This window comes from Protomyctophum bolini (genome assembly GCF_963924005.1).
Source record: "Protomyctophum bolini genome assembly, chromosome: 13".
NCBI lineage: Eukaryota > Metazoa > Chordata > Actinopteri > Myctophiformes > Myctophidae > Protomyctophum > Protomyctophum bolini.
This window is the reverse complement of record NC_137874.1, coordinates 37334032-37358679: the sequence shown is the minus strand read 5'-3', so window position 1 is coordinate 37358679 and position 24648 is coordinate 37334032. Positions and strand designations below refer to the sequence as shown.

The 24648-nt window shown below is 40.4% G+C and overlaps 3 protein-coding genes across 6 annotated transcripts in view; 2 read left to right on the top strand and 1 right to left on the bottom strand.

Annotated features, from left to right (window-relative positions):
- The window catches only part of siah2l (seven in absentia homolog 2-like), a 29877-nt gene extending 23720 nt beyond the window's left edge, over positions 1-6157 (top strand). For both annotated transcript variants that reach the window (XM_080780263.1, XM_080780264.1), the window contains one exon: positions 604-6157. In XM_080780263.1, the coding sequence (XP_080636389.1) occupies positions 604-975 (372 nt within the window). In that variant the 3' untranslated portion in view covers positions 976-6157. The remainder of the gene's footprint in view (positions 1-603) is intronic.
- A 3398-nt stretch (positions 6158-9555) lies between these two features.
- Positions 9556-13420, bottom strand: rbmx2 (RNA binding motif protein X-linked 2). Its single transcript, XM_080779610.1, has 6 exons — positions 13371-13420; positions 12439-12554; positions 12205-12256; positions 11636-11765; positions 11326-11518; positions 9556-11115 (listed from the first exon to the last, which is right to left on the bottom strand). The coding sequence occupies exons 1-6, from the start codon at positions 13373-13375 to the stop codon at positions 10355-10357; spliced, it is 1257 nt and encodes a 418-aa protein (XP_080635736.1). The 5' UTR covers positions 13376-13420; the 3' UTR covers positions 9556-10354.
- A 327-nt stretch (positions 13421-13747) lies between these two features.
- On the top strand, positions 13748-24307 carry ap4m1 (adaptor related protein complex 4 subunit mu 1). Of its 3 annotated transcripts, none has more exons than XM_080780361.1 (16): positions 13748-13978; positions 14579-14640; positions 15608-15693; positions 16161-16267; positions 16489-16585; positions 17267-17377; positions 17469-17549; positions 18687-18749; positions 19026-19092; positions 19410-19463; positions 19997-20103; positions 20337-20428; positions 20718-20762; positions 21154-21204; positions 22670-22787; positions 23358-24307. In XM_080780361.1, the coding sequence occupies exons 1-16, from the start codon at positions 13926-13928 to the stop codon at positions 23547-23549; spliced, it is 1386 nt and encodes a 461-aa protein (XP_080636487.1). In that variant the 5' UTR covers positions 13748-13925; the 3' UTR covers positions 23550-24307. The 3 variants fall into 3 exon arrangements, with proteins under 3 accessions (XP_080636487.1, XP_080636488.1, XP_080636489.1); XM_080780362.1 differs by having other exon boundaries at positions 13748-13998; XM_080780363.1 differs by lacking the exon at positions 17469-17549.
- Positions 24308-24648: the final 341 nt, after the last annotated feature.

Below are 24648 nucleotides of genomic sequence, written 5' to 3'. Positions count from 1 at the left end.
TGCCGAAAATCTGTCTGTGAAATGATCCAAGATTGGTTTGGTCAATCAGCAAGTTCACTTTGTGAAGAGGTTAAAACAATCACATTCACTTTGGCATTCTAAACTCAAATGCTGGGCGAGTCACGAAACTGTCGACAAACAAACACGCCTGAGTCCAATGCCAGAACAAATCTGGATACAGCTCATATTCATAGTATAATATACAAAGTCATTCAGACAGTGGTTAGCACAGTGGGAACCAGACATTGACATTTTTAATTAAAAAGTGGAAATTGGCACTTTAAAGCGGCAATGCATTTGTATGTACTGCCTGGAATTCAAACGGGGCAGCAGTGGCTCAGGAGGTAGAGTGGCCAGCAGGTTGGTGGTTTGCATGGTTTCCTCCACCATCGGTGTATGAATGTTTGTTTGTGTGAATGGGTGAAAATGCACATGCACAATCATTGTATCGTTGGATAAAGGCACTATATGCACCATTTTATTTGACCATTTATAAATGACATCTTTCTTTACTCTTTGTACGTATATATCTCTTGGTATCTGTATTGATCTGTTTCCCTCCTTTTTTTTGTTGGTTCTTATTGCCTCTTTCTCTCGCACCAGGGGGAGGACATTGTCTTCCTGGCCACAGACATCAACCTGCCAGGCGCTGTGGACTGGGTGATGATGCAGTCGTGCTTCAACCACCACTTCATGCTGGTCCTGGAGAAGCAGGAGAAGTACGAGGGCCACCAGCAGTTCTTTGCTGTGGTTCTACTCATCGGCACGCGCAAGCAGGCAGAGAACTTCGCCTACCGCCTGGAACTGAACGGCAACCGGCGGCGGCTGACGTGGGAGGCCACGCCGCGCTCCATCCACGACGGTGTGGCGGCGGCCATCATGAACAGTGACTGCCTGGTGTTCGACACGTCTATCGCCCACCTTTTCGCTGACAACGGCAACCTGGGGATCAACGTCACCATCTCCATGTGCTGAGGGGGTGTGCTGTGCAGGGAGGGAGACCATACACACACACACACACGCACACACACACACACACACACACACACAGCTGTAGTATTGATACATGCTAGTAAGGGACAAAGGAGTTGTTGTACATGCGGGGGGGGGTTCTCGTTACGTTTCCCTGAGCAGGCCACAGAGACATGAGGGAATAGACATTCCTGTGCGGTGCTGTGCTGTTCTATGACTGGCTCATTATGTTGGCAGCCTTTTCCCGTACAATGACCCGTGAAAATGCCACGAGTCATTTGAGTGGAAAGACATGACTGATTTTGAAAGAAAAAGTTTTCCCTTTTAAGCGGACGATTGCCACTTCAGTCGCATGCATAATGTTGATTGCTGTGTCATTTACAACAAGACTCAAGTGAATTCACCAAACTCCAGTCACCGCTACAGCTGTTGCAACAGTGCAGTGTGGAGTGTTACTACATACCACAAAGCGATACTGTACTTTTTGCTCCCTTTTATTTGTGCGTGTTCCATATTTTCTACCTGAGGCCTGTTCATTACTGTTCAATGATAGGATGGTAAGAATTGGTCTTTTTCAGTCGACGTCCTCGCCTTGTTGACAGAGATCATAGGAAAAAAGAGCAACAGGCCCTCTTCTTACTGCTTTGTCCAGGACCAATGCAGAGAGAGAGTGATTCCTTTGTCTGCTGCTTCATATGGTGGGCTTGGCCCGGAACCCACTCTATCTGTACCCCAGGCCTCTCCCCCATCCACACCGTACAGCCCTGGGAATCTCAAAGCAGACATAAACGCAAACCCACTCTTCCATCCAGCCATGGAGTCCTAATTCTCTGGGGCTCTGCTGCTTACCAGTTCCACAGCTGACTGGGACGGGCCACTTGAAGCCCGCCTAGCGGCTTCTTTTGTTTTGTATTTCCATGCAGAAACCATTCTACTCACAAATATAGGAAAGAAAAATCAGAGCCCCATTGCGTGTATGCCATTCAGAGCAACAAGTTAACAACTTATGTCCCATTCAGAAATAAAAGGAAAATCTCATCTACAAGCTTGTGGTGCGACACATTGTGAGATTGCAGATCTGTTATCCCCCCCCCCCCCATATTTATTCTATCTATTCCTAAAATAAGGACTATTGTCAAAATGGCAGTGCAGGAAAAAAAAGTATTTGTCGGGCGACTCGGGATGATGGTGTCCTACAGTATGTAATTGAGTAGGGTGCACAAATCGGTGCTTATAAATTAGAATTAATAGCTTTATATTTCAAATAAACCCCATAGAAAAATGCAGGTGCAATACCACACCAAAAAACTATCATGTCCAGATATGTGAAAAACAATTACAGTAGCAAAAATAAGTACCCATGACAGCAGAAAAATGCTTGTCTTCATCTTATGATTTTATAAAGTTTGAGAAATTGTAAGCAATGTCAATCACTGTCTGGACCAAAATATCATTTACAGGGTTCCAACATTTAGAAAATGAGTTTGATGTAGTTGTAGACCCACTGTCTTGTCACATATTGTGATATTTGTTATGATGAATTATTATTGTATAATATTAACTATTAGATTATTACATTATGACCCAGCCACTATCAGAAATGCTGCATAATTACTCTTACACAAATGAGCAAATTATTTAAATCCAGAGAAAATGGGGGGGAAAAGAGCAGAATAATGAAAAAGAAAATGTGTAGGGAAGGACCATAGTTAAAACGATGATTCCGTGTTTATTTAGGTTTGTCAGTTCTGCACTGCTCGGAAATCAGACATTTCAAGTTTTGTACGGTGGTTGGAAGCTTGAATAAATGTCACAAAATGCAAGGCAGATGTCATTTCATGCTTGTTGTTAGCATTTTAGACGCATCGCTGTAAATGGCTGCAACGAAAGCTGTGAGGTTAAAGGGATAGTTCAGATTTCTTTTAGCTGTATGAAATGCTTTCCATTAATATAGCGGTTGCAACTGTATTAATTGATTGCCTGAGTCCCGTGGTGGGAGTTCTGCTCTGGTTTTGGTGAAATATTAAGTAGTTTCCGGTCATTTTGTGGGGGGCACAGGGGGCCACGCAGTAAAAGTAAATTAATCCACAAAACTAACGTAATTTGTATTGTTGACCTATTTCTAATATATTAGTGCAACTTTCGTTCATTTTTTACCCCTCTATCACACGGAACTGTTTTTTGTGTGCATATCACTACGCCCAAAAAATAGGGCCTAGGGCAATCAATTAATTCAGTTGCAACCACTATATTAATGGAAAGTATTTCATACAGCTTAAATTAAAATAATCTGAACTATCCCTTTAAGATAGCATACTCGGGAGGTTGCTTGTTTGAATCTCTGGCCCAGCCCAGAACGACCAGACAAGGAAAGTCATGATGAGGGAACAAACCTCTATCCATAACGGCTATTGTCTTCAGCAAGGCGTTCAGTGTAACGGTTTTGGTAGACCTGCTCTGCTCCCATTTATGAATATATTCTTAATGTATACGGTGTACAACATCTAATAGGCCTACCTATGACAGCAGCAATGCGATGGTGCATTCCTCAGTGTCAACATGACATGAAGCATTGGTCTGGAAACGCTCACATACAAACTGCCAACTAGCAGTGTTTTCTTATGTTGTATGAAACATCCTTTGGTTTGCAAATTTAATATTTTTAGGAGATTATTTGTTTCACTCTGTAACACCTCTGTTGACCCGCAGCCTTTTTAATCTCAGTTAAAAGCTATACTCGGATTCCCTTTTGTTTACCCACCAAGGCCTTACTTTTCTACTGATGCCCCCCCCCCTTTCCTGCAAGTCTGATGGGTTCCTGTACCCTACAGTGCAAGGATTTCTTTTTTTAAGTTTTTAATGGAAACCCTACACGGGGAAGTGGAACTAAGAACTTCGTTATTCTTTTTAAAGAACTTTATACGAAAACAAAATACATATGACATATGTCATCTTAGTAGTTAGTGCTCTACAAAGGCCCCTACTGCCTGGATTGGAATAAAACCAAACTCTTGAACTGACAACAAGTCGCTCACTTGAGGCCTCACTTTCAAAGCTTATTGTGCTACCGTGGGATAAGAATGATTTGCTATTATCCCCATACTGTATGTCTCTATAAACTCTTGTAGCAAGCATTGCAACCACATGGGTGAGGATTGGAAGGAACCCATCTCTGCACTAGATACCTCTGACAGTGACCATGGACATGTCTGTAACCTCACCATTCCCTGTATGGATGCCGGTGTACCACGGGACAACTTACCCTCAGCGGGTAATTCAGACGGCTGCAATTTCTTCCCACCACATTCTGCTTGATTTATGCTCCGTCGCATGGTGGTGTGTCGCACCCCAAAAATAGTTGATCTGCGACGCATTGTGAGCTTGCAGATCTGCAATTGTCTGCGAGTGACACTGTCACTCGACAAACATAAATTGAGTTGAGAATTGAATGAGAATTCAACATTGCATCTTTGGCCTGAACGAGGCCTCGCTCACAAACCCTCCAGTGTTCCCTCTCTGTTCATTCAGCAGCACTGCAATGGTGTGCTGCTAGAGCAAGAAGCTACCGCCATCTCTGAGAAAATGATGTATAATATAAAACAAGTATAATTGTAGCCTAATTTTCATCCTGAATACAAAGAAGTGTAATCCTTATATTTAAAATGAATTATATGAAGGTTCAAAGAAAAGCCTTATTATGTAGTGCGCAGCTTGCACTAGAACTGTAATGGGGACCAAAATGGAACAAATCCGGAACTAAAACTGATAAATATCCCACCTTAAGCACTACTGCTGCATATTATTGGAGGAAACATTGCTTTCAACTAATCACCTCTACTATACTGCTCTCTGACTTTCTAAGAAATGTTGAAATATTGCAAATGATAATGTAATGATATATTTTCTAAAAGGAAAAAAAAAAAAAGAAAAAACCTCATTGGAGATTTATTCTGTTGTGATCATTTGAAATGTATTACTGTTCATGGTTACTCAGTTGTACAGAGATTTGTAGGTAATTTTGTAAATTGCTTATCTGTTGATATTCTTACTCTGCTATTCTAGTTTTGTGTGTCATCCTAGAAACGGTGACTGAACAGTCGGTTTGGCCTCTGCACGCTCTGTTGTGTAAAATGTCTCAAGGAGACAACACGTTCAGGTAGTAATTCCTACGGCTATCCAGGTGGTTGAAACGCAAGGCAGGAGATGATGAGATGTGCAATTTCTCATTTCCTTAAATTCTCATTTTAAAATCTCAAGCAACTATATCCTTCCAAATGCCACTTTTCAACAAGCTAAAGTCTGAAGATGGCTACTGATTATGTTAACAGTGTGGTTTTGCCACCTCTTGCCCCAAGTTGTCTTTAAAATATTAGCAGTTAAATTAAAAACATTGGCAGGCTTGCTGAGGTCAGTGTCTTTTCATTCAGAAACACAGATAATCAATACATTGTGTTTTTTAAACCTGTTTCACATACCCCTCCCCGTACACAAAAACCTGCTTTGTCAAAAAGAAAAATAATATAGGATATATAACTTTTTTAATAAGCACAGTCAGTTGCACAATAACCATATTTCCCCCCCTCCCATGTATTTATTTTGTAGCTTTATTCTATGTACTCGACACAATATGGTATGTAGGAAATCGATTTGTCTCCATTTGGTTTGTCAAAATTGTTTGCATTGCTCATTGAAAACACTGGGATCCTTGAGTCGCAATCTATACATCACCATGGATCCATCATTTAAATATTGTTTTTATACATAGCAGAAATACTATTTTATCCGGTCAACTTGTAACTGAAACCTGTGATGTTTGATCATGTTTCTGTAAAGATTAGAGAAATCTAACTTCAACTGCAGTAAGCCATAATGCCAAGACATGGCTTTTTCTCTCAAGTCAGATGATTAGGAGCTAGATGTAACATTACAGGATTTTCCCCCCCATATGAGCTGATGTTTTACATTTTCTGTAAAGAGCAGATGATTGTGATCGATATTATCAATGTTGATAATGGTATTGGGCAGAACCATAGGAATGTCTTTTTTTTTTATCAATGTCTTGACAAAGATTTCAGTTTGATCTTGTTTGGTGTAGTATTGAATTTTTCTTGACATGTTTGTATTGAAGGTGTGGAGGAGCATGTAAATGAAAACTGCAGTGCATAAAACAAAAGTCATCCCTTAATGTTTATACTGTGTGTGGGACATTTTGTCATTTAAAAAAAAAGCCAATCATTCCTATAAGTTAATGTTTCCATCCACAGCATTGTGCCCTTTCAGTGTTCTTGGACAAGACACCTGCTCACTCCCAGGGCTTAAACCTTAAACTAGCAGGTTAAGCCACAATTGTAACAAAAGGTAAAACACAAAGATGCTGTTCACGTACTGGTCACATGCATTTAGTGCAAGTGGTATGTACAAGAGAGACAGCGAGATTATTTCACGACGGACAATCTACCAGGTGATCAGATTGATGTCTACAACATTATTCAAATTAGCAACCTATATAATAGTAAGATGTAAGAGGTGTTTTTCACTGTCCCTTGGAAAACTGCTAAGTGATCATGTGCCCTGAGATAGAGGCAAAATGCACTAGACAAATTCTGATTATGGATGTATTTCCCCCATAGCCTATTTCCCTTCAAGACAGAATAGTTTACATCAGCTGCTGAAGACAAAACGGTGCCTGTAGTGTTATAATAGAGCAGGGATACTCAAATAGATTTACCTGTGGGCCACATTACAAAAATGGCAAGGGGCCAGGGGCCCATTTCCGCAATTTCCATTTCCGCAATTACAATTTCCGCATTTTCCGCAATTTCCATTTCCATTTCCAACTATTGGCAGCTGGGTTTCATCATTCAAATAAAATAGAATTCTGTCCGTTTAGCTATAAAATGATGTCAGGGAATAGGGATACACAGTATATGTCTTTCATTTGCATTGCATCTCTCCCCCCCCCCCCCCAAGCTTTTATTTTCGTTCGAGTAATAGTACAACTCTAATAGTATTACTTATAATAATGTAATTAAAGATAACTTCATTCAGATTTATTTATTTTTATTTCATTTTCCAGATTTTTTTTTCTTCTTTTTTTTTTAGATTTTCATTGGTGGGCCAGTCATAATGGTCCCGCGGGCCTGATGTGGCCCGCGGGCCTGAGGTTGAGTATCACTGTAATAGAGGATGACACTGTTGGCGTGTCTCAATGTGATGGAGATGAACAAAGCCGGTGACATTTAGGGCTAGATTTTGAAGGTGCGTTTTACCTATTACAGTAATATGAGCTGGGGGCGTGAGGTATGTCATATTGCAATTTTAAGCATGTTAAGAAGCGCTTTCGACACCCCGTGGAGTGCGCAAAACGGCCTTGAATTAGTCATGGGAGTGTTTAAGGCGTGTTTGAGAGTTACCCAATCAACATGTCCGTACTATTTTCTTTACCAGTCAGCTGATGTCACATACGGAATGCGCACTTTGGGGATCGTTATTATTACATTTCTTCAGGCTGGCACCATAGAAGACATGACATATATGACTTTGTCACATTTGGGTTAATTATTCCTATTGCACTGCATGCTGTCACCTTCATGCCTCAAAATAAGTTGTTTCTATTGAGAAACACCAGTAAAATTATATTTTAATTTAAATTATAATTATATTATATTTGAAATGAGTAATGAGTTGAATGCCTGGTGCGTATGCCCGTGATGCGGTATGGTCCCGTGATGGTATGGTCTTCGCTCGTAGCATTTTATTGAAGAAGACTTGAATCAAGTGTGATACAGCGTATGAAAGCAAACTTCCCAAGGATTATGCATATGTTTTTGTTTTTTTTTAAGGTTGAGAAATGAAAGAATTATGGCCGTTTCTAATCTCAACATTCCCAATAAAATGACGCAATAAAAAGACACTGTTGCCATGTCTCAGAGAAACAAGTAAATAGGTCTATAAAAATAATCCCAAAATAAGCGCATATAACAGGGGTCTGTAACCTATTTTAAATGAAGTGCCATGTTTTTATTTTCTAGATATTGAGTCTGCCATATCCAGATTAATTTTAATGACACCACATTAAAATAAAAAACATATTTTGATTGTCCACAAATATAAAGTTCTTACATCTTTTTAAATATTTTCTTGCACATTGTTATAATGATCATTATATATCCGCCTGCAGTCAGAGTTCATAGTTTTAATGAATGAATGTGATGCATTGTGAGCTGGTAGATCTGCTATTTTCAAAAGTAATCTTGGAAAAATGTAATTACATTTTTGTATTAGCCGTCCTTAGTTGGGCAAATGCATTCATCTGGGGATCCTTGACATGGGAATGTGCTGTGTGAGGATCACTGGTTTAAACAACATTAGGAGAAACCTTTAGAAACAAGAAAAGCAACCACAACTACCAATATTTACAAGCAACTTTACAGAAAAAGAAGCCGCTTATAATAAACAGACTTGGCAACACTCCAGCAGCGTCCCAGAGCCGCTCAAGTGTAAAATCAAACAGTGCTTTTTCTTCTTTTTGCGTTTATGAGGTGCCTAGACCCACGTCTAATCGTTATGCGCAGGTCAAGGGGCTTAATAGCAAATTGCGCAAAGCGAAAATAATTAACATATGGACACTCCCACAATGCTAAAATATTCAGCAACGTCGTATTCCATATGTGTGTGCGTTCAACACGGGACGATAAGGCTTTCATAATACGATTGTGCGCAGAGCGAGGCCAATTTATGTATTACCCCATGGTAAAACGCACCTTCAAAATCCAGCCCTCAGTGTTTAAATGCCAAACATCTGCACACTGACGTCTCCATTGGAATCTAAGACATGTCACTGGTAAAAATCACTCCTACTCGCTCACACTCTCCCCATCATATCCCTTTCTGTATGTATAGTATAATACTCTCCCTGCCTGTCTTCTCATTCACAGCTTTGTTCTCCCTCCTTCCCCCTTGCCTCAGCACCAGCTCTCTTGAGTAATTTATCAGACCTTTCATGCCTCAGTTATTCATGACATGAACACACACATTAGCCTCTGCTGATGGGGAAGGACATTTAATTGTTTTAAATGGCAAGAGATTGACGTGCTTCTTCATGCATGAGTCATGACCCTAATGGACTTTTGAGTTGAAAATGAGCCAATGATCACTATTAAACAGTGGACATGATGTTGGGTAACAGTGGCAAAATGTACTCCGGTCCCATTGGCAATGCTAGAAAATCACCTAGAATTGGAGTTGCAAGGTTGTTATGACAAGGAATGTTTTTCTGAATGTGGTTGACTGTTAATGTAGGTTTTACATTTATTATTTTAAACATTGGAAACAGAAATACGTCAAGGTTGCCAACCTGTTGGTGTTGAGTCCACAAACTAGTCATGGATGTAAATATATTTGGTCTTTGTTTCCATTTCGGTTGGCTCTTCATTTAAAAAATGCTATTGTTTTAGGACAACTAACAGGACAGATTCCTTCTCTCCAAACTGTTTAATTCTAATACCTCTTTAATCTTGGAGTGCAGAGCTAGCTCCTCCTACCTTGTGTTAAGTATATTACTATTTTGGTCTTGAAACTCAATTTCAATAAAATATTTATATGCAAAATTAACATTTATTATTATTTTTTTAAGTATTATCTAACAAACGTACGTACATGTACAATGTTACAAGGACCACCAAACTATCCATTTCTAAAAGTCAGGAAACAGCATTTGAATACACACTCAAATCGACTGTCAATATTTTGTTCATTTTAGGGCTTGGTATTGTTGCAACTAATCAAATAGAGTTAATTAACATTCAGTCCATAACTTGCACGAACCAGACCTGGCAGCCAAAAGGTACAGTGATGCTCTCTGCTGTGTGAACACAGTATAAATCCCCAGCCAGCTGCAGGGGAGCTAGCCTGGCTAATAAGCCAGACCTTGTGTGATATTAGTCTGGCTTATTAGCCAGGCTACAGGGGAGCAGCCTCTCTGTAGAGTAGATGCATTCTAAAAGGATTGATACAATATTGCAATGCATGGGAGAGAAATATTTCAAAAATACCACAAACATCTCCCTAAAAGAGGCCATATTCAGGTGTTGGAAATATAAGTGTCTTCACAAATTATACTCTAGCTCATACAGTATGTCTTAAAACAAGATTTTGTTAATCCCTGAGGTGACATTGAGGTTAGTATTTAAGCATAATCAGTGAGGTGTAGTCCGATGTACAATGTTACATTTAAAAATGTAATTTAAGGAAAGACATAGCATTGTGGCTTGCCTTAAAAAAGTCCAGTAAAAACCATCTCTGGGTCTAAGACGGGTGAACCAATGAGTTGACGATCATAGTGGTACCATGCTTATCTTAAGGCTTGCTTGTATTATTCTCTTCAGGTTCGCCTGTACTCTCGCTCTCGGCTTTGTTCTCCGTGTTTACCGGGACGTTCCCTCTCTCTGTCTCTCTCCCGCTCTCTGTTTCTATTGATTTCCCTTTCCCAATCTTTGCTCCTTTCCCCGTCTCTCTCTCTACTTTTCTCTCTCACTCGCTCCCTCTCTCGACTTCTCTCCCTTTCTCGATCTCGGCTCCTTTCTCCATCTCCCTTTCTGATCTTGTCACTGTACGTCTCTCTCTCCCAGTGTCTATCATATGCTGTCTCTCTCTCTTTTTCCCTCGGCTTGTCCCCATCTCTCTCCTTTCCCCCATCACCATCCCTATCTCTCTCCCTTATTTGATCACTTTCTCTCGCTCTGTCTCTGTGCTCTAAGCTCTCTCTCTCCTCCCTGCCAGCTCTTTTGCTTTCTCGTTGTTGTCCGTTGCCTCCCTCTCTCCTCTCCCCCACTCTGTCTCTTCTACTCTCATCCTCCCGGTGCCTTTCTCCCTCTCTCCATCGTTCACCATTTCCTTGGTCTCCACGGGGAGCGTGTTGCCCTCTTTCATCCTCCTTTCTGTCCATTTCACCGCGGCCTGTTCGTCTGTCCTCTGGCGCACCCCTCTGGTGGTATTTGTCATAGCCAAAGTCCTCCTTCTCTTGCTTTACTTTCACATCAGGGGGCGAAGTAGAGGATGATGAAGAGGACCTACTCGGCTGCTCCCTCGTGGCTTTCTTCTTCTCCTTCTTCTCTTTCTTCTTTTTCTTCTTCTCTTTTTTGTCTGGGGCAGAGAACCAAGAAACCATCATTATGTAGCAATCTTACAATACTGGATTCCACCATCTTAATCGAGCACCCTCTCGAAAACGAGACACTATATCCCAATGGTGTATTCCTAAATAAAGAGTTCCAAACAATCGGATTAAAGCAATAATTGAGTGTAAATCAGTGTGTAGTGTAAACTAATAATACACTCAAGTTAAAATGTCACCTTTTTTTGTCTTCTTCACAGGGATGACGTACTGATCGTCCTCCGATTCAGAGGACGCCGGCTCGACCACTTCGGCCACTTTTGGGGCGCAGCCCTGCTCCCGCAGCTGCTTGGTGATGTCATCCATGTCGTCGGAGTCTTTCGGTGGCTTGTAGTCCTTCACGTGGTCCACTCGAATTGTCCGCCCTTTTATCTTTGACAGCATATAGGACAGTCACACAACACAACAAATGACCGTATCACCTAAAACTGGAGTATGAATATTCCTTTACCACGTGAACTGTTTGCAACCACATTAAAGGAAAATCACCTTAATCCCATTCAAGTTGTCCACAGCCAGGATGGTGCTGCGCTGGTCTTCATAGCAGATGAAGCAGAAACCCTTAGATTTACCCGTCTTCTTGTCACGCACAAGGTTGATGTTGACAACCTCTCCATACCTGGGATAAATAGAAAAAATTTAATGAATGCTGTGAGAGTTAGTTTTAACACTGAGGCCGATTCTACAAACACCTTCTAAATCAGTAGTTCTCACACTTTAAAGATTATAAAAAATAGCAGATTTACAAGCTTGCAGAGCGGCACGAAGTGACTAACTAGCTCAGTTATGCGACTAGCCCTAGTGCTAGTTGCATAACTTTCATTTCCAGTCTTGAACCAGTGAGCCCTTCCAGCAATGCATACCACCTTAGAAAATTGGGGTGATTTTTAAATATTGTATCCGACTTCAACTTCATTAAATGTGGCCAGTTGAAGAAAGAGTGAACAAAAGGCTGATATGGGAGGATATACACACTACACATGAATAGGTACACAAGCATCAAGAAAACACAGACGATCAACAACAGTGGACGAGGAGAACATTTTTGAGACACTTACTGAGAAAAGACACAGATGATGTCACCCTCTGTCAGCTCATATGGAAACCCTCCTAAAAATAATAAAGAAATTAATTAATTAGAAGTGATGTGCATCATGATGCATGCATTCCCAAATACATATGCATGTACTGTATAATATAAATGGTTATGGTACCACATCAATACAGCATGGAAATGTGGACAAAATCTTATCCAATAACAAAATAAAATATTGTACGTTTAGTTTAGTTACCTACGAATATCCAGGCGCTGTCCTTGTACTCTGAATGCCAGGACACTGTCTCCTTTATCCCAAGTTTGGCCTCTCTCTCATTCAGCTCGTTGATCAATTTCACCTTGGTTAAGGGACTATAAGAACAGAAGGTGAGAAACTAGTATCAGTATCAGCTTTCTTCGTGTGTGTGTGTGTGTGTGTGTGTGTGTGTGTGTGTGTTTGCTTTTACATAAGAACTTCATAAGTAGGCATATAAGAGAGGATAGCTCCGTAATTGGAACCTCTATATCTAGATATCTCTATATCTATTGAAAACGGTGGACCTGTTATAGTTTCAGGACCCTCTTGTAAACAAGCTTGCTTTATGGTGTTGTCCACTCACAGTTAACAGTTGTTGTATTGAGTTGTGCTTGAAATGTACTGTAATTCTGCAAACTGTTAAATACTTCAATCAATCAATACACTGCTGTGCTTTAGCTCCGAGCAGCAGCGTAGAGGTTCCAAACGGAGCTAAAGAGAGGACTGATGCAGAATTATCAATAATACATTATCAAAGATCAGCCTGCCTTGCCTTTCACCTCATCCCTGTGTGGATTTAGCAATTTTCACATTAATATAGAGTGCAGAGCAGACTGAAACTTAACTGGCCAATACTACTAAATTATTGTGATAGCCTGGTTTGACTGGTGCAGGATTATTCTTGTTCTAAAACCGATATCGAATTTGAATATTTCAAGGGATGCAGCAAATGGAAAATGCACCCCATCTATGGCTGTTGTAAATGGAGTTATAACTGATGCAAGCTGTCAGTTTTCAGTAAGCAGTAGGTTAGCGGCTTTAGCAATGGCTCTTGGCTTTGGAACAAATGTAAGAACATGTGTACGCAACACAGGATAAGATCTAAAATTATACGACGACGTTATTACTACGTATTAAGTTACTTTACTTACTTCATTGTGGACAGAATGCTATGAATGCCTCTGCAAAGCTACTTCCTTCGTCTTTCCCATCTTTTCAGAAACACTTCCGGGTGAATTAATGTCCTGCGCAAATCTCGTTGGCTGTGCTGCCGTCTGGCTGCTTGGAGGTCTAACTGCAGGTTGTTTTCCGTTTGACTAAAATAAATATATACATTTCAACAAGTCTAAACACAGGAGATCATTTGTAATTAAATAACTTTCTCAAACGAATACAAAATCAAATAAAAACATTTTTTTTCATAGATAATGTGAACATACAATCGCCTTCCCGCGCCATTACTCTGGGTGGCGCTGTGGCGCTCCCATCATCTCCGATATCTTTTCAGTACCAAAGAGTCTATTTGTAAACAAAGTTTACTGAGCTAACATGCTCGTTTTGAAACGAGCGAACAGAGGTTTTTGTGCAATTCACTTGTCATGGATTTGTTTTTAAATGTCTTCTTTAATAATAATGTAGCTGTAGGTGGCTGGGTATCAGAATGTGTCACAATATGGCTCAGACGAGTAATAAACTAATAACGATGAATGAACGTTGCTAACTTCACCTTTGGGATATTACATTTCATCTGGTTCCTAAAGTGAGTCGACAAGTTACAAGGTAATTTGCTAGCATTGATCAAGACTGTCATGGATTGATTGAATTTTTTTCACACTATGCACTACTGTATGTAGAATGGTAGCCATCGTTCACATGATTATGACATTTCATGTTTCAGGGCTATAGTAGAATGGTAGCTCTGATCCATAGCTCTAATGCGTTGCATTTAGAGCTAGGATCAGTAGACTCATGGGTACATTTCAAACGAAAGCACAAGTCAGTACAAAAACTGTTACTTTGAGGACGAAACCATGACAAGCACAATACTTGTTTACATCAGGGTCCAGTGAGTTGGTCCACCATTTCGTTTGACAACTCTGCATGCTGACAAACATGCTTTTAAATCAGACGTGACCCTCTTCATTAATTCAGAATCTCATCAGCCAGTTATTCTGCACTGTGCTCTTCATTAATTTAGAATATTACCGCCAGTTAATTATTCAGCACTGTGTATCTCTTAGGTAAGTAAGAGTTGTGTCTCCTAGCTCAGGCTGATTTTGAGAACAGCATTGCGCTCAGCAGCCTCAGCTAAAGTAAGTTCTAATATACCTTTCCTTTCCACCCACCCCCTCTCACTCAGGAGGATGATCTCACAGGTGTTCATCTTGTCTTCCAAGGGGGACCACCTCATCTACAAAGACTGTATCCTTGCTGCACCTTAACTTCTACCTCTTTTAACTTTGTTGGTGAATTTGACATTACACGTAGCAAATGTGATTGAGGATGAGGATTTTCTTAACAATGTTGTCCATCCATTTCCCCTTTCATGTATACAAGGAACTTTGTATTGTTGAATAGAGGAAAGAAGCGCTGCCGTGGTCCTTAGTAGCTGTGAACTGAAAACAGGTGCTTGTTGGCGAGGGTTCAAACATGAAAAGATAAAAAAAGGGGTCCAAGGCACTCTGTTCCGGTCAAGTGGAGAAAGAAAAAGCCTTCATTTGTATGGCATGGCAAAGACCATTAGAATGGACCCACACGTTTCGGCTACAAGCCTTCGTCAGGGTCCCATATTGTATTGTGTGTTACATGACCTGGTGCTGTAACAAGTAACAAGATGATGTGATACTAACCAGTGTTGGACAACTTGTACTGTCTGTACAAGTGTCTGCCAAATGGAATGTATAGTACCAAGGAGAGAATGCAGGACCTACATTTTGACAGCGGACTATGCATTAATATAACATCATTATATAATCATCTGTGTTCATTTATCCATGATTTGTAACTCTGAGTGGAGTGTAAATGTAAGCACAATGATTGACCATCCTTCAATGATTGACCATCAAACAGTGGGTAAGGAAATATAAAAAAATTAAGTCTGCACACTGTAACTTTGTAAAGCTCCCAGTCAAGGCTTTATTATAGATTAACGTTTCGAGTTTCGACACTGCCTCACTGCGTATTCGTCAGAAGTTACTGTGTGCAGACTTCTATTTTTTTTATATCATATTTTGAAATGCACCTTAGCTCACCATATGCACTAGCCAGTGGATCTTTTGGTTTTGTAATGGTAATGGTTGTTATGACTACTATTATATCACAATAATCAATATAGCAATCCCTGCATGGGGGAGGTTTTGTAGCAACTGTCCTTAATCTGAACCACCAGTCCGTGGAGAAGCTGGAAATGATGCTGTTAATATTTTCTATGAGAAGGTCACTGCCTTGAGTGGTGACCAACCTCCAGTAGTAATGGTAAATAAAGTGTGTGTGTGTGTGTGTGTGTGTGTGTGTGTGTGTGTGTGTGTGTGTGTGTGTGTGTGTGTGTGTGTGTGTGTGTGTGTGTGTGTGTGTGTGTGTGTGTGTGTGTGTGTGTGTGTGTGTGTGTGTGTGTGTGTGTGTGTGTGTGTGTGTGTGCGTGCGTGCGTCTGTAGCTTTCTCTTGATGTGTGTTTGTCTTTCTTGACTGACACTCTACTGTCTGTTTTGTCTGTGTCACTGTCCTTGTGCTGTATGCGATTTTCCGGTCTTGTTGTAGCTGCGTGCACGCATCATTCCTTGATTTATTTTAAAATCTGAGTGTGTAGTGTCAAGATACCACCTATAGGGTTATTATGATTACATACTGAAACAAAAAAAACATAAAAAATATCATATCAATATAATATGTAAAGTTTAGTACTTTTCTTGAATTGCTAATCTCTGTTCTGGTCTATTCAACAGAATCACAAGAATTTACACTTTGTCCACATAAGACAGGGAGGCCTCTACTGGGTTGCCACCACCACAGTTGAATCCTCCCCGTTCACCATCATTGAGTTTCTGAACAGGTGTGATGCAATACTTCATCAAAGTGCTACATGTTATCCCCTATTCTATTGTACCTGCCCCAAATAAAATGATGGTCTAAATAGAACAGCTTGAGCAATGAGCATCGCAACAAAGTAAAACCAGTGTCAAGCAGAAACACCTGAAATTACTGTAAATGTGCAAAGGAAGTGTAGTCTGTAAGGTTGACTGTTGCATCATGTGTGTCATCGTTTTCCTCCAGACTAACTGCCCTGATAAAAGACTATTGTGGCTGCCTATCGGAGAAGTCAGTGCGGATGAACTTTGCCCTCATCTATGAACTGTTGGATGAGGTTGTGGTGAGTAGTCCCTAACCTTGCAAACACTTTTTTATATTAATGAGCGATTTTAGGCAAGCCATCCAATTGGTCAAAACGACATTCCAGCTATACACTGGCCAGATGTGCTGGTTTGCTGAGTTATACTTACATACTTTCCTTAGTTGTGTGTGGATGTTATGCACTGAAAAGGGCCGATCTACAAGCTCACAACGTGGCTCTCTGCAATGCGTTGTGAGCTTGTGGATCGGCTATATTTGATGCATGACACCGGTGCACAAAGTATGAATCATAACTTCATCCTAATCATATTTTATATCTGTGTATAAACTGCATTGAAGAAGATTTGCTACTTTGGGCACATCTAATATTGGTATAGATTAGAACTGTGCTTGTCAGTGTCGGGGGGTGTAGCGTTAGTCCGACGTCCCAATAATCCAACATTACTAACCCTAACCTAACCATAACCGCGGGTGAGTTTTCACCGGCCACGTATGTTGGACTATTGGTACGTTGGACTAATGAATATCATAAGGTATTCTTATGTTTAGATTTCCACACAACTTTCTAACAGATAATCATTACTTGGCATTTCTCTATATAGCTCTATATTTGTCTGTTTATTTCTCTGTCTCCCACTCTGTATTTTCCTGTCTCTCCCCCGTTCTGTATATTATATTGATTGCTATCTCTCTCAATCAGGACTACGGCTATATTCAGACCACTTCCACTGACATCCTGAAGAATTTCATCCAAACTGAGGCCGTCTCCTCAAAACCCTTCAGTCTATTTGATCTCAGTAATGTTGGATTGGTAAGCTCTTAATGACAACAATGAAACACAATAGGGAAACTAACCAATTTGTAGATGTTTTGGTAGAACTGGTTTTGTTTTCCTTGTTCAGTTTGGAGCAGAAACCCAGCAGAGTAAAGTGGCTCCCAGTGCTGCGGCCACTAGGCCAATCATGTCCAGTCGAGGAGAGCAGGTAGGCCTCCTTAAAAGGGATGATGATGGAAAGATCTCTGTAATTCTTCTTCTTTTGGCTAATTCGTATCAGCGGATCATCTTATTTCCATCTGCTTCTGTTCTCTGCGTCTTCCTCTGTCCTTCTAGCCACGTGCATGTCCTCTCACCGCATCCATAAACCTCCTCTTTGGCCATTCTCTTCTCTCCTTGCCTGGCAGCTCCATCTTCAGCATCCTTCTCTCAATGTACCTCTCATCCCTCCTCTGCACATGTCCAAACCATCTCAACCTCTCTTGTTTTATTCCCAAACCTTCTAACCTGGGCTAATCATCTAATGTAATGATTTCTGATCTTGTCACTCCTAATGAGAATCGTACCATCCTACAGTACTTCCGCCTCCTGTCTTTTCGTCAGTGCCACCGTTTCCAAGCCGTACAGCATGGGTAGTCTCACTACCGTCTTATACAGTACATCTTCCCTCTCACTCTTGCTGGTACTCTTCCTTTCACAAGTCACTCCTGACACTTTCTTCCATCCATTTCAGTTCTCTCAAGATCTCTGTAATTCTGTTACAGAGAAGGATTTGCTTTTGAAAATGCAATAGCATTTAAAGTATTAAAATAAATGTACACAAAACACACAAAAAAGCAAATACAAAAAGATGCAAATAGATTTGCTAATTGTTGACTTGCCTGCATTGGCTACAGTTGTTCAAATTCACCTTTTAACCCATTCTGAACGGGAACCCAATTTGGTGTCAGCATCATGTTATGCTTTAGCTATTGAAAAATAGCAGATCTACAAGCTCATAGCGCGCCACCGAGTGGCGCGCTACGAGCTTGTAGGTCTGCTATTTTTGAAAAATCGAAGAACGACTGACATTTTTTTAGAATCTGATCTCAGGTCAGAATGGGTTCATCAGACCAGTGTGTGTCCTAGTGGAAACCTCGTATGAATCTGATCTCAGGTCAGAATGGGTTAATAATGTCATGGTATCTGTGCTACATAGTATAATACCTGTACCATACTATTGTGCCAAACTATCTTTCTGGCACTTGGAGTTCATTATAGTAGTCCAGTATTTGGTACAAGTGACGCCCAAGCCTTTTCTTACTCTAGCAATCTAATCCGTCTTTTCACCCTGCTTTGTTTTCAGGGAGGGAAGAGCGAGATATTTGTTGATGTGATTGAGAGGATGTCTGTTGTCATCGGCTCCAATGTGAGTATAGTGCCCCCTTACAATAACAGTCTGACCAGGGCACATGATTAGAGTCATGAAGCCTTGCTAGTGGCCTGTAGTTCAAGTGCTGAGCAAGTGTCCTGGAAATCTGGCCATTTTATATGGAGATATCTTGTGTGCAACTGTGCATTAAGTGTGGTGCAAGAAGAAAGACCATAGGCTCACCAAAATCGGTACGGTTCATCCTCCAGGGATGCACCAGCCTGTCATTACTTTCAGCCTGTACTTGGCTAATGAAGTGTTCTCATTTTGTAGGGTGTTCTAATGAAGTCTGACATTGAGGGTGAGATCAGAGTCAAGTGTTACATGCCAAGCTGCTCTGGTAAGTCTGTGATTCTTCGAATAGATAGACCAAATGTAAAGGCCTAGCTTGTGCTGATGGTTCCCTCCCTGTTTGCGAGGACTGTCCTTTGCGTACATACAGTAATTTGCCCTAATTTCCGTGTTCATCGCAGCATGTAGCCATAACACTCACCTTAAATTCAACCCATACTAAATCATACTGTGAACTCGAACTGACTAATCATAACATTGCAAGGTCTGAACAAAATGTCTTCATACTGGTAAAAAAAGTCCTTAGATCTGTGCAAACGGACACAGTGTACTTCATTTCTCTCACATGTTGCCTTGTGTTGACAGAGATGCGTATTGGTTTGAATGAGGAGTTCAGCATAGGCAAGTCTCAGCTCAGAGGTGAGTAGAAACATATAAAACTCTCACACAAAGAAACTCACTGTCACACACATCATGCTTTCTGCATCATATAAAGTGGAACTAGAACCAGCTGATGTTACTGGAAATGGAAAAACAAGACGGAACAGAAGGATTTCTGTTCTTTTATGTCTAGGTATCAGCAATTGTAGCAGTAATAGTAGTAGTAATAATAATAATATACAGCAGCACCAGAAATGTTTACAAAAAAAGAATAATACTATAATCTCATAGCAGAATGTAGTCTGAAAAAGGAGAACAAATTATTTATAATTATTTTCAACAAAGGACTTTTATTAACTGTGCTTTAATAACTACCATTCATTAATTTTGGTTCAGCTGTGTGCTATAAGTTGTTTTGTATGAGACTGTCATGACTTTCAAATCACAGGTACATCATTACTTTAAAACCTTTTATAATCTCTTTTCTACTCTCTCCCATGTCTTCTCTTTTCTTTCCTTGCCTTTCTCTCCTTACTATTCTCTTCTTTCTCCTCCACCTCCATTTTCTTCAGGCTATGGAGCAGCAGTGCGTGTGGATGAGTGTAGTTTCCACCAGGCTGTCAAACTGGACGAGTTTGACACATACAGGATCCTCAAAATCTGTCCCAGCCAAGGAGAGGTGGTTGCCAAGTTCATCATTCTCTCTCACATTCTTCAGAATGACTGTCTGTCTGTCCGTAATTACACCTTGCTATACCTCTCTCCATAATTATTGATAATAACATTTGTTTGTATATAAGTGTGTATTTACACGGTTGGCCACTCATTCTGTTTCTCTGACTCACTCAGTCTCTTTGTGCACGTGCCCTTCCTGTTTCTGTCTACCTCTCTCCGTCATGGCTCTCTACACAGCAAACTGTGATGCAGTACCAGCTGTGTGATGACATGCCCACAGCTCCTCCCTTCCGCCTCTTCCCCACTATTGAGAGGGACAACGGTGGCAGGTACAGGTTTTTTAACATGGAGGACATACTCATAGTCACACAACAAGCAATGACCGCACCAACATCCTTTGTTCTATGACTCTCCGCTCCTGAAAGATGACTGATTAAATATATAATTTGTAATATGACTCCTACCTTTTTTTTCCTCTCCTACCTTCTTTGGGGGCAGCCTATTTGTCATTTCCACCAGGTTTTGTGAAAATCTGCCCATCCATTCTCTAGTTATTTTGTTCAACGATGGGGATGTGGATGTGGATGCAATTGGTTTTTGTTTTTCAACTTTCCATAGATTGCTGATGTATCTGAAGCTGCGATGTGACCTCCCACCAAAGAGGTCAGTATTGCACACCGATGCATTACTTAGCCTTCATGTTTTCTAATTAATTTAATGCTGTGGCAAAAAACTAAAATAGACCAAAGAAGCTAGCACTCTTCAGCTGTGGCTGATTTTATTTTGCCTGTTCAATTTGTTTTGCACTGAAGAGCACCTTGTTTGGGATCTGCCAGAAAGACCCGCTTCTAATCTTAATTTGTATAGCACATTAGTGTTACATTACTTACATGGTACCGAACATGGGAAAAGTAAGAGAGGCACAGATACAAAATATTAAAACTAACTTACTAACTAGTAAAGAAATATATATATTACACAAGAAGAACATCACAATAATAATAATAAAATGTGATAACTTACTGAAAAATATGAAAACTAATTTGTGTTACAGCTCTGCAATCAATGTCTCTGTGACCATCCCAGTTCCCAAAGGGTCATTGAGGTGAGAAAGACGTCACGTCCCCCTCCCACCCCTTCCTTCATCTTGGGTCCTACGCAACTCTAAAGGCACTTCTGCCTACTCACATTATGAGACACACAAATGCCTTCTTACCACTTCCCCAACACAAACACATTTCTTTAGCAACAATAGGAGAACGTGAGACCACTACATGTGAGGAAACAAAACATGCAAAGGTTACAGGAATTGTGCCACTCTAAGATCCTGTTTAATGAAGCTCAATTATTTGTCTTCTGTTCCTCTGGCTAACATTTCCCCAAAACAGATTTTTGTTTTTTGAAAATAGCAGATCTACAAGCTCACAATGGGTTGCAGTGCAACATGTTGTGAGCTTGTAGATTGTCTATTTTCACTATATTTGAAACTATTGAAACCTTTTCTTGCCTTCCCTGGTCTGAGCCTCAAGATGCACACTGAATATATGCTTGGTATAGCATATCTTGGGGCACAAATGTGACATCACAATTTGATTTAAGGTAGTTATTACTCATTACTGGGGAAATAATCTACTGTGTGAAATACCCCATTATGCAGCTGATTGCAAAATGATTACCGGTATTTAAAACAAAGAGCTGGTCTCTAGAAGAAATAATCCTATAAGAAATCCTATTGGATTTTCTAATAGGACAATAATCCTAAAAGAAAATAATCCAATAGGATTGGTTCCAAATTCTATTAAAATCCTATAGGATTTACTAGGGCTTTATACTGGCCTTGACTCTACTGCTCAGGGCACTCATCTAATGTGATTTAACTGATATTACTGATGAATTGAGTACAATGGACCACAATAAAACACTGCCACTGCCGTCAAAAATGTTTTGTACCAGAGCTACAAGTCCTCAGTGTGGCACTAGCCTAGACATAGACCTGAGCTTGTAGATCTGGTGGGTGTGTCAGTAGTTAGCTGCTAGTAATTGCGATGCTGTCCACTGTTTGTATATAACACGCCTATTGCCTATATTGTATCAGACCAGATGAAAACCCACTAGGGTCTAAATGTGCCTTCTTTAATAACATTTATGGGAGCTGATATACGGTGTGCAGACTTTCCTTCCTATCCTTTCAGCAAACCTTTGATTGTACCTGTACTATTAATAAACGTGTTAATAAAGTATTCAACAAAACAAACGCTGAACACTTACCTTTTATAATTGAGGTGTGTTTAGATAAATATTCCTATACCGGTATGCATTATTAATTTATGTGTTGGTTCCCTAATGCCTACACACAGTAATCCTGTCAGTACTGTCAGTGGTCTCTCTAGAAAAGTGGTTATTGTTTTATGTCAGTGGTAAAGCGGAAGGCTAGCCTCTAAAAAAATAATAGCATCATAAAATAGAATGGGGAAGCTTGAGAGTTTTGACCCCATGTGACACTGACTGTATATTAATAGACCTTTGAGTTAAATGAACACATGTACGACTCTTCACCCTCTGTTGTACAGCCTCTCTCAGGAGCTGAGCAGTCCAGACCAGAGTGCTGAGCTGAGGCCTCAGAGCAAGGCCATCCACTGGGAGATTGCTCGTTTCCCTGGAGGAGCACAGCTCTCTGCTCTTTTTAAGGTGACTGGCCACTCTGAGACACTTACCACTTCCTTAAAAACCACACATATTGTGACGTTTTTTCAATAAGTAATGATTTCTGTTCCCACAGCTGTCTTTTAGCAGACCACAGTTTAGACATTGAAATTCCTATTTGAGACGAACCTATAGTTTTAGAACACTACTTTAAATTACTACAATAATTAATTGATGTGTTGGTTAATATTGAACATTAAACATTCTGTTAAAGGTCCAACCAACTGTCAAATATTCCATGAAGCAGACCACAGATAACATCAACTTTCAAAAGAGGATCCACAACTGTGATAATTAATTAATATGCTCCTCACTCCTCTCTCTCTCACTCTCCCCCTCTCCTTCACTTCCTCCTGCTCTGCTTTCATGTGGACACTTGACTTGATGTGTTGAAATGCTTGCAGAATGTATCAAACAATCCACAGATGACATCAACCACAGAGGAACAAGAGCCGTGATGACATATTGATAATTTGTATACGATAATTAATTGCTATGCAAATCACTCTTCTCTCAGTTGTATCTCTCTCCCTTCCTTCCTCTGCTTTCTTTCAGCTGGAAGTCCCTGGTCTCAGCTCCGCTTCTATGCTGGAAGTGGGTCCAGTCAGTCTGAGCTTTGAGCTGCCGAAGTACACATGCACAGGACTACAAATCCGATTCCTCCGCCTGTCGCCCATACAGCCGAGCCCCTCACAACGATGGGTCCGTTATGTGACCCACTCTGATTCTTACACCATCCGCATATGACCCACCACAACCTTAACCCATTTTGACCTGAGATCAGATTCGTCGTTCTTCGATTTTTCAAAAATAGCAGACCTACAAGCTCATAGCGCGCCACCGAGTGGCGCGCTATGAGCTTGTAGATCTGCTATTTTTCAATAGCTAAAGCATAACGTAATGCTAACACCAAAAGGGGTTCCCGCCCAAAATGGGTTAAACAGGATATCTAGAAACATCCCCACTCACACCACCCTTTATTTGTAATACTAATAACCCAGTTCACAGACCACACCAATGATTCGCTATGCAACAAAACCATTACAATTCGTTGCAGAGAGAAATTGCAGTGGATTGCAACTTGCAAGTTGAAAGTGTTGGCAAGTTGCAACTCGTTGCATCACGAATCGTGAGGACATGTCTTTCTACAAGGTAGGAAATAAACTGAAGGTGTGTTTCGATTACTTTGGATGAAACCATCCAACTTCAAAAAGTAATTGTATCTGGGACAAAGAAAACGTTTCTTATTTAAACGCAATGTTCATGAAACCCTTCCAGTATATTGATGGCTATACATACAGCCAAAATTGCCACAACTAGTTTTTTTTTTTTTTATCCAAAAGAACATTTGCATGTGTCCTGACCTACAGACCTCCCCTGCCTTGCAACACCACCGTTTCAGCCCTCTGAGGACTACCAGTATCATTGCAACCCCCTGTTTCTTCATATGTCTTTTTTGTATGCTATAAATCTTCCCATTTTTCAATAAATTATTTTATGTTTAACACGTGTATGCCGTACAACTCCACAACATTGTTGCGAGACACAATGTGAAGTCTAAACAAAGAATGAAATGTAGCCTACTGAACTTATTTTTGGTGACATTGTTAACAGATATTTATAGAAATCTGCCATTGTTTCATATGACTGGAACAGTTGGATTAGGCCTACTTGGTGGTAGACTACTCTTTGATGAATTGAACAAGGTCTTGTAAAGGTCTTGAACCGAGTCTTGTAAACAAGTCTAATGCTTAATTGGGTCGTCCACTCACAGTTAACAGTCTTTGTATATTGTATTGACTTTGTGCTTGAAATGTACTGTAATTCTGCAAACTGTTAATAAATA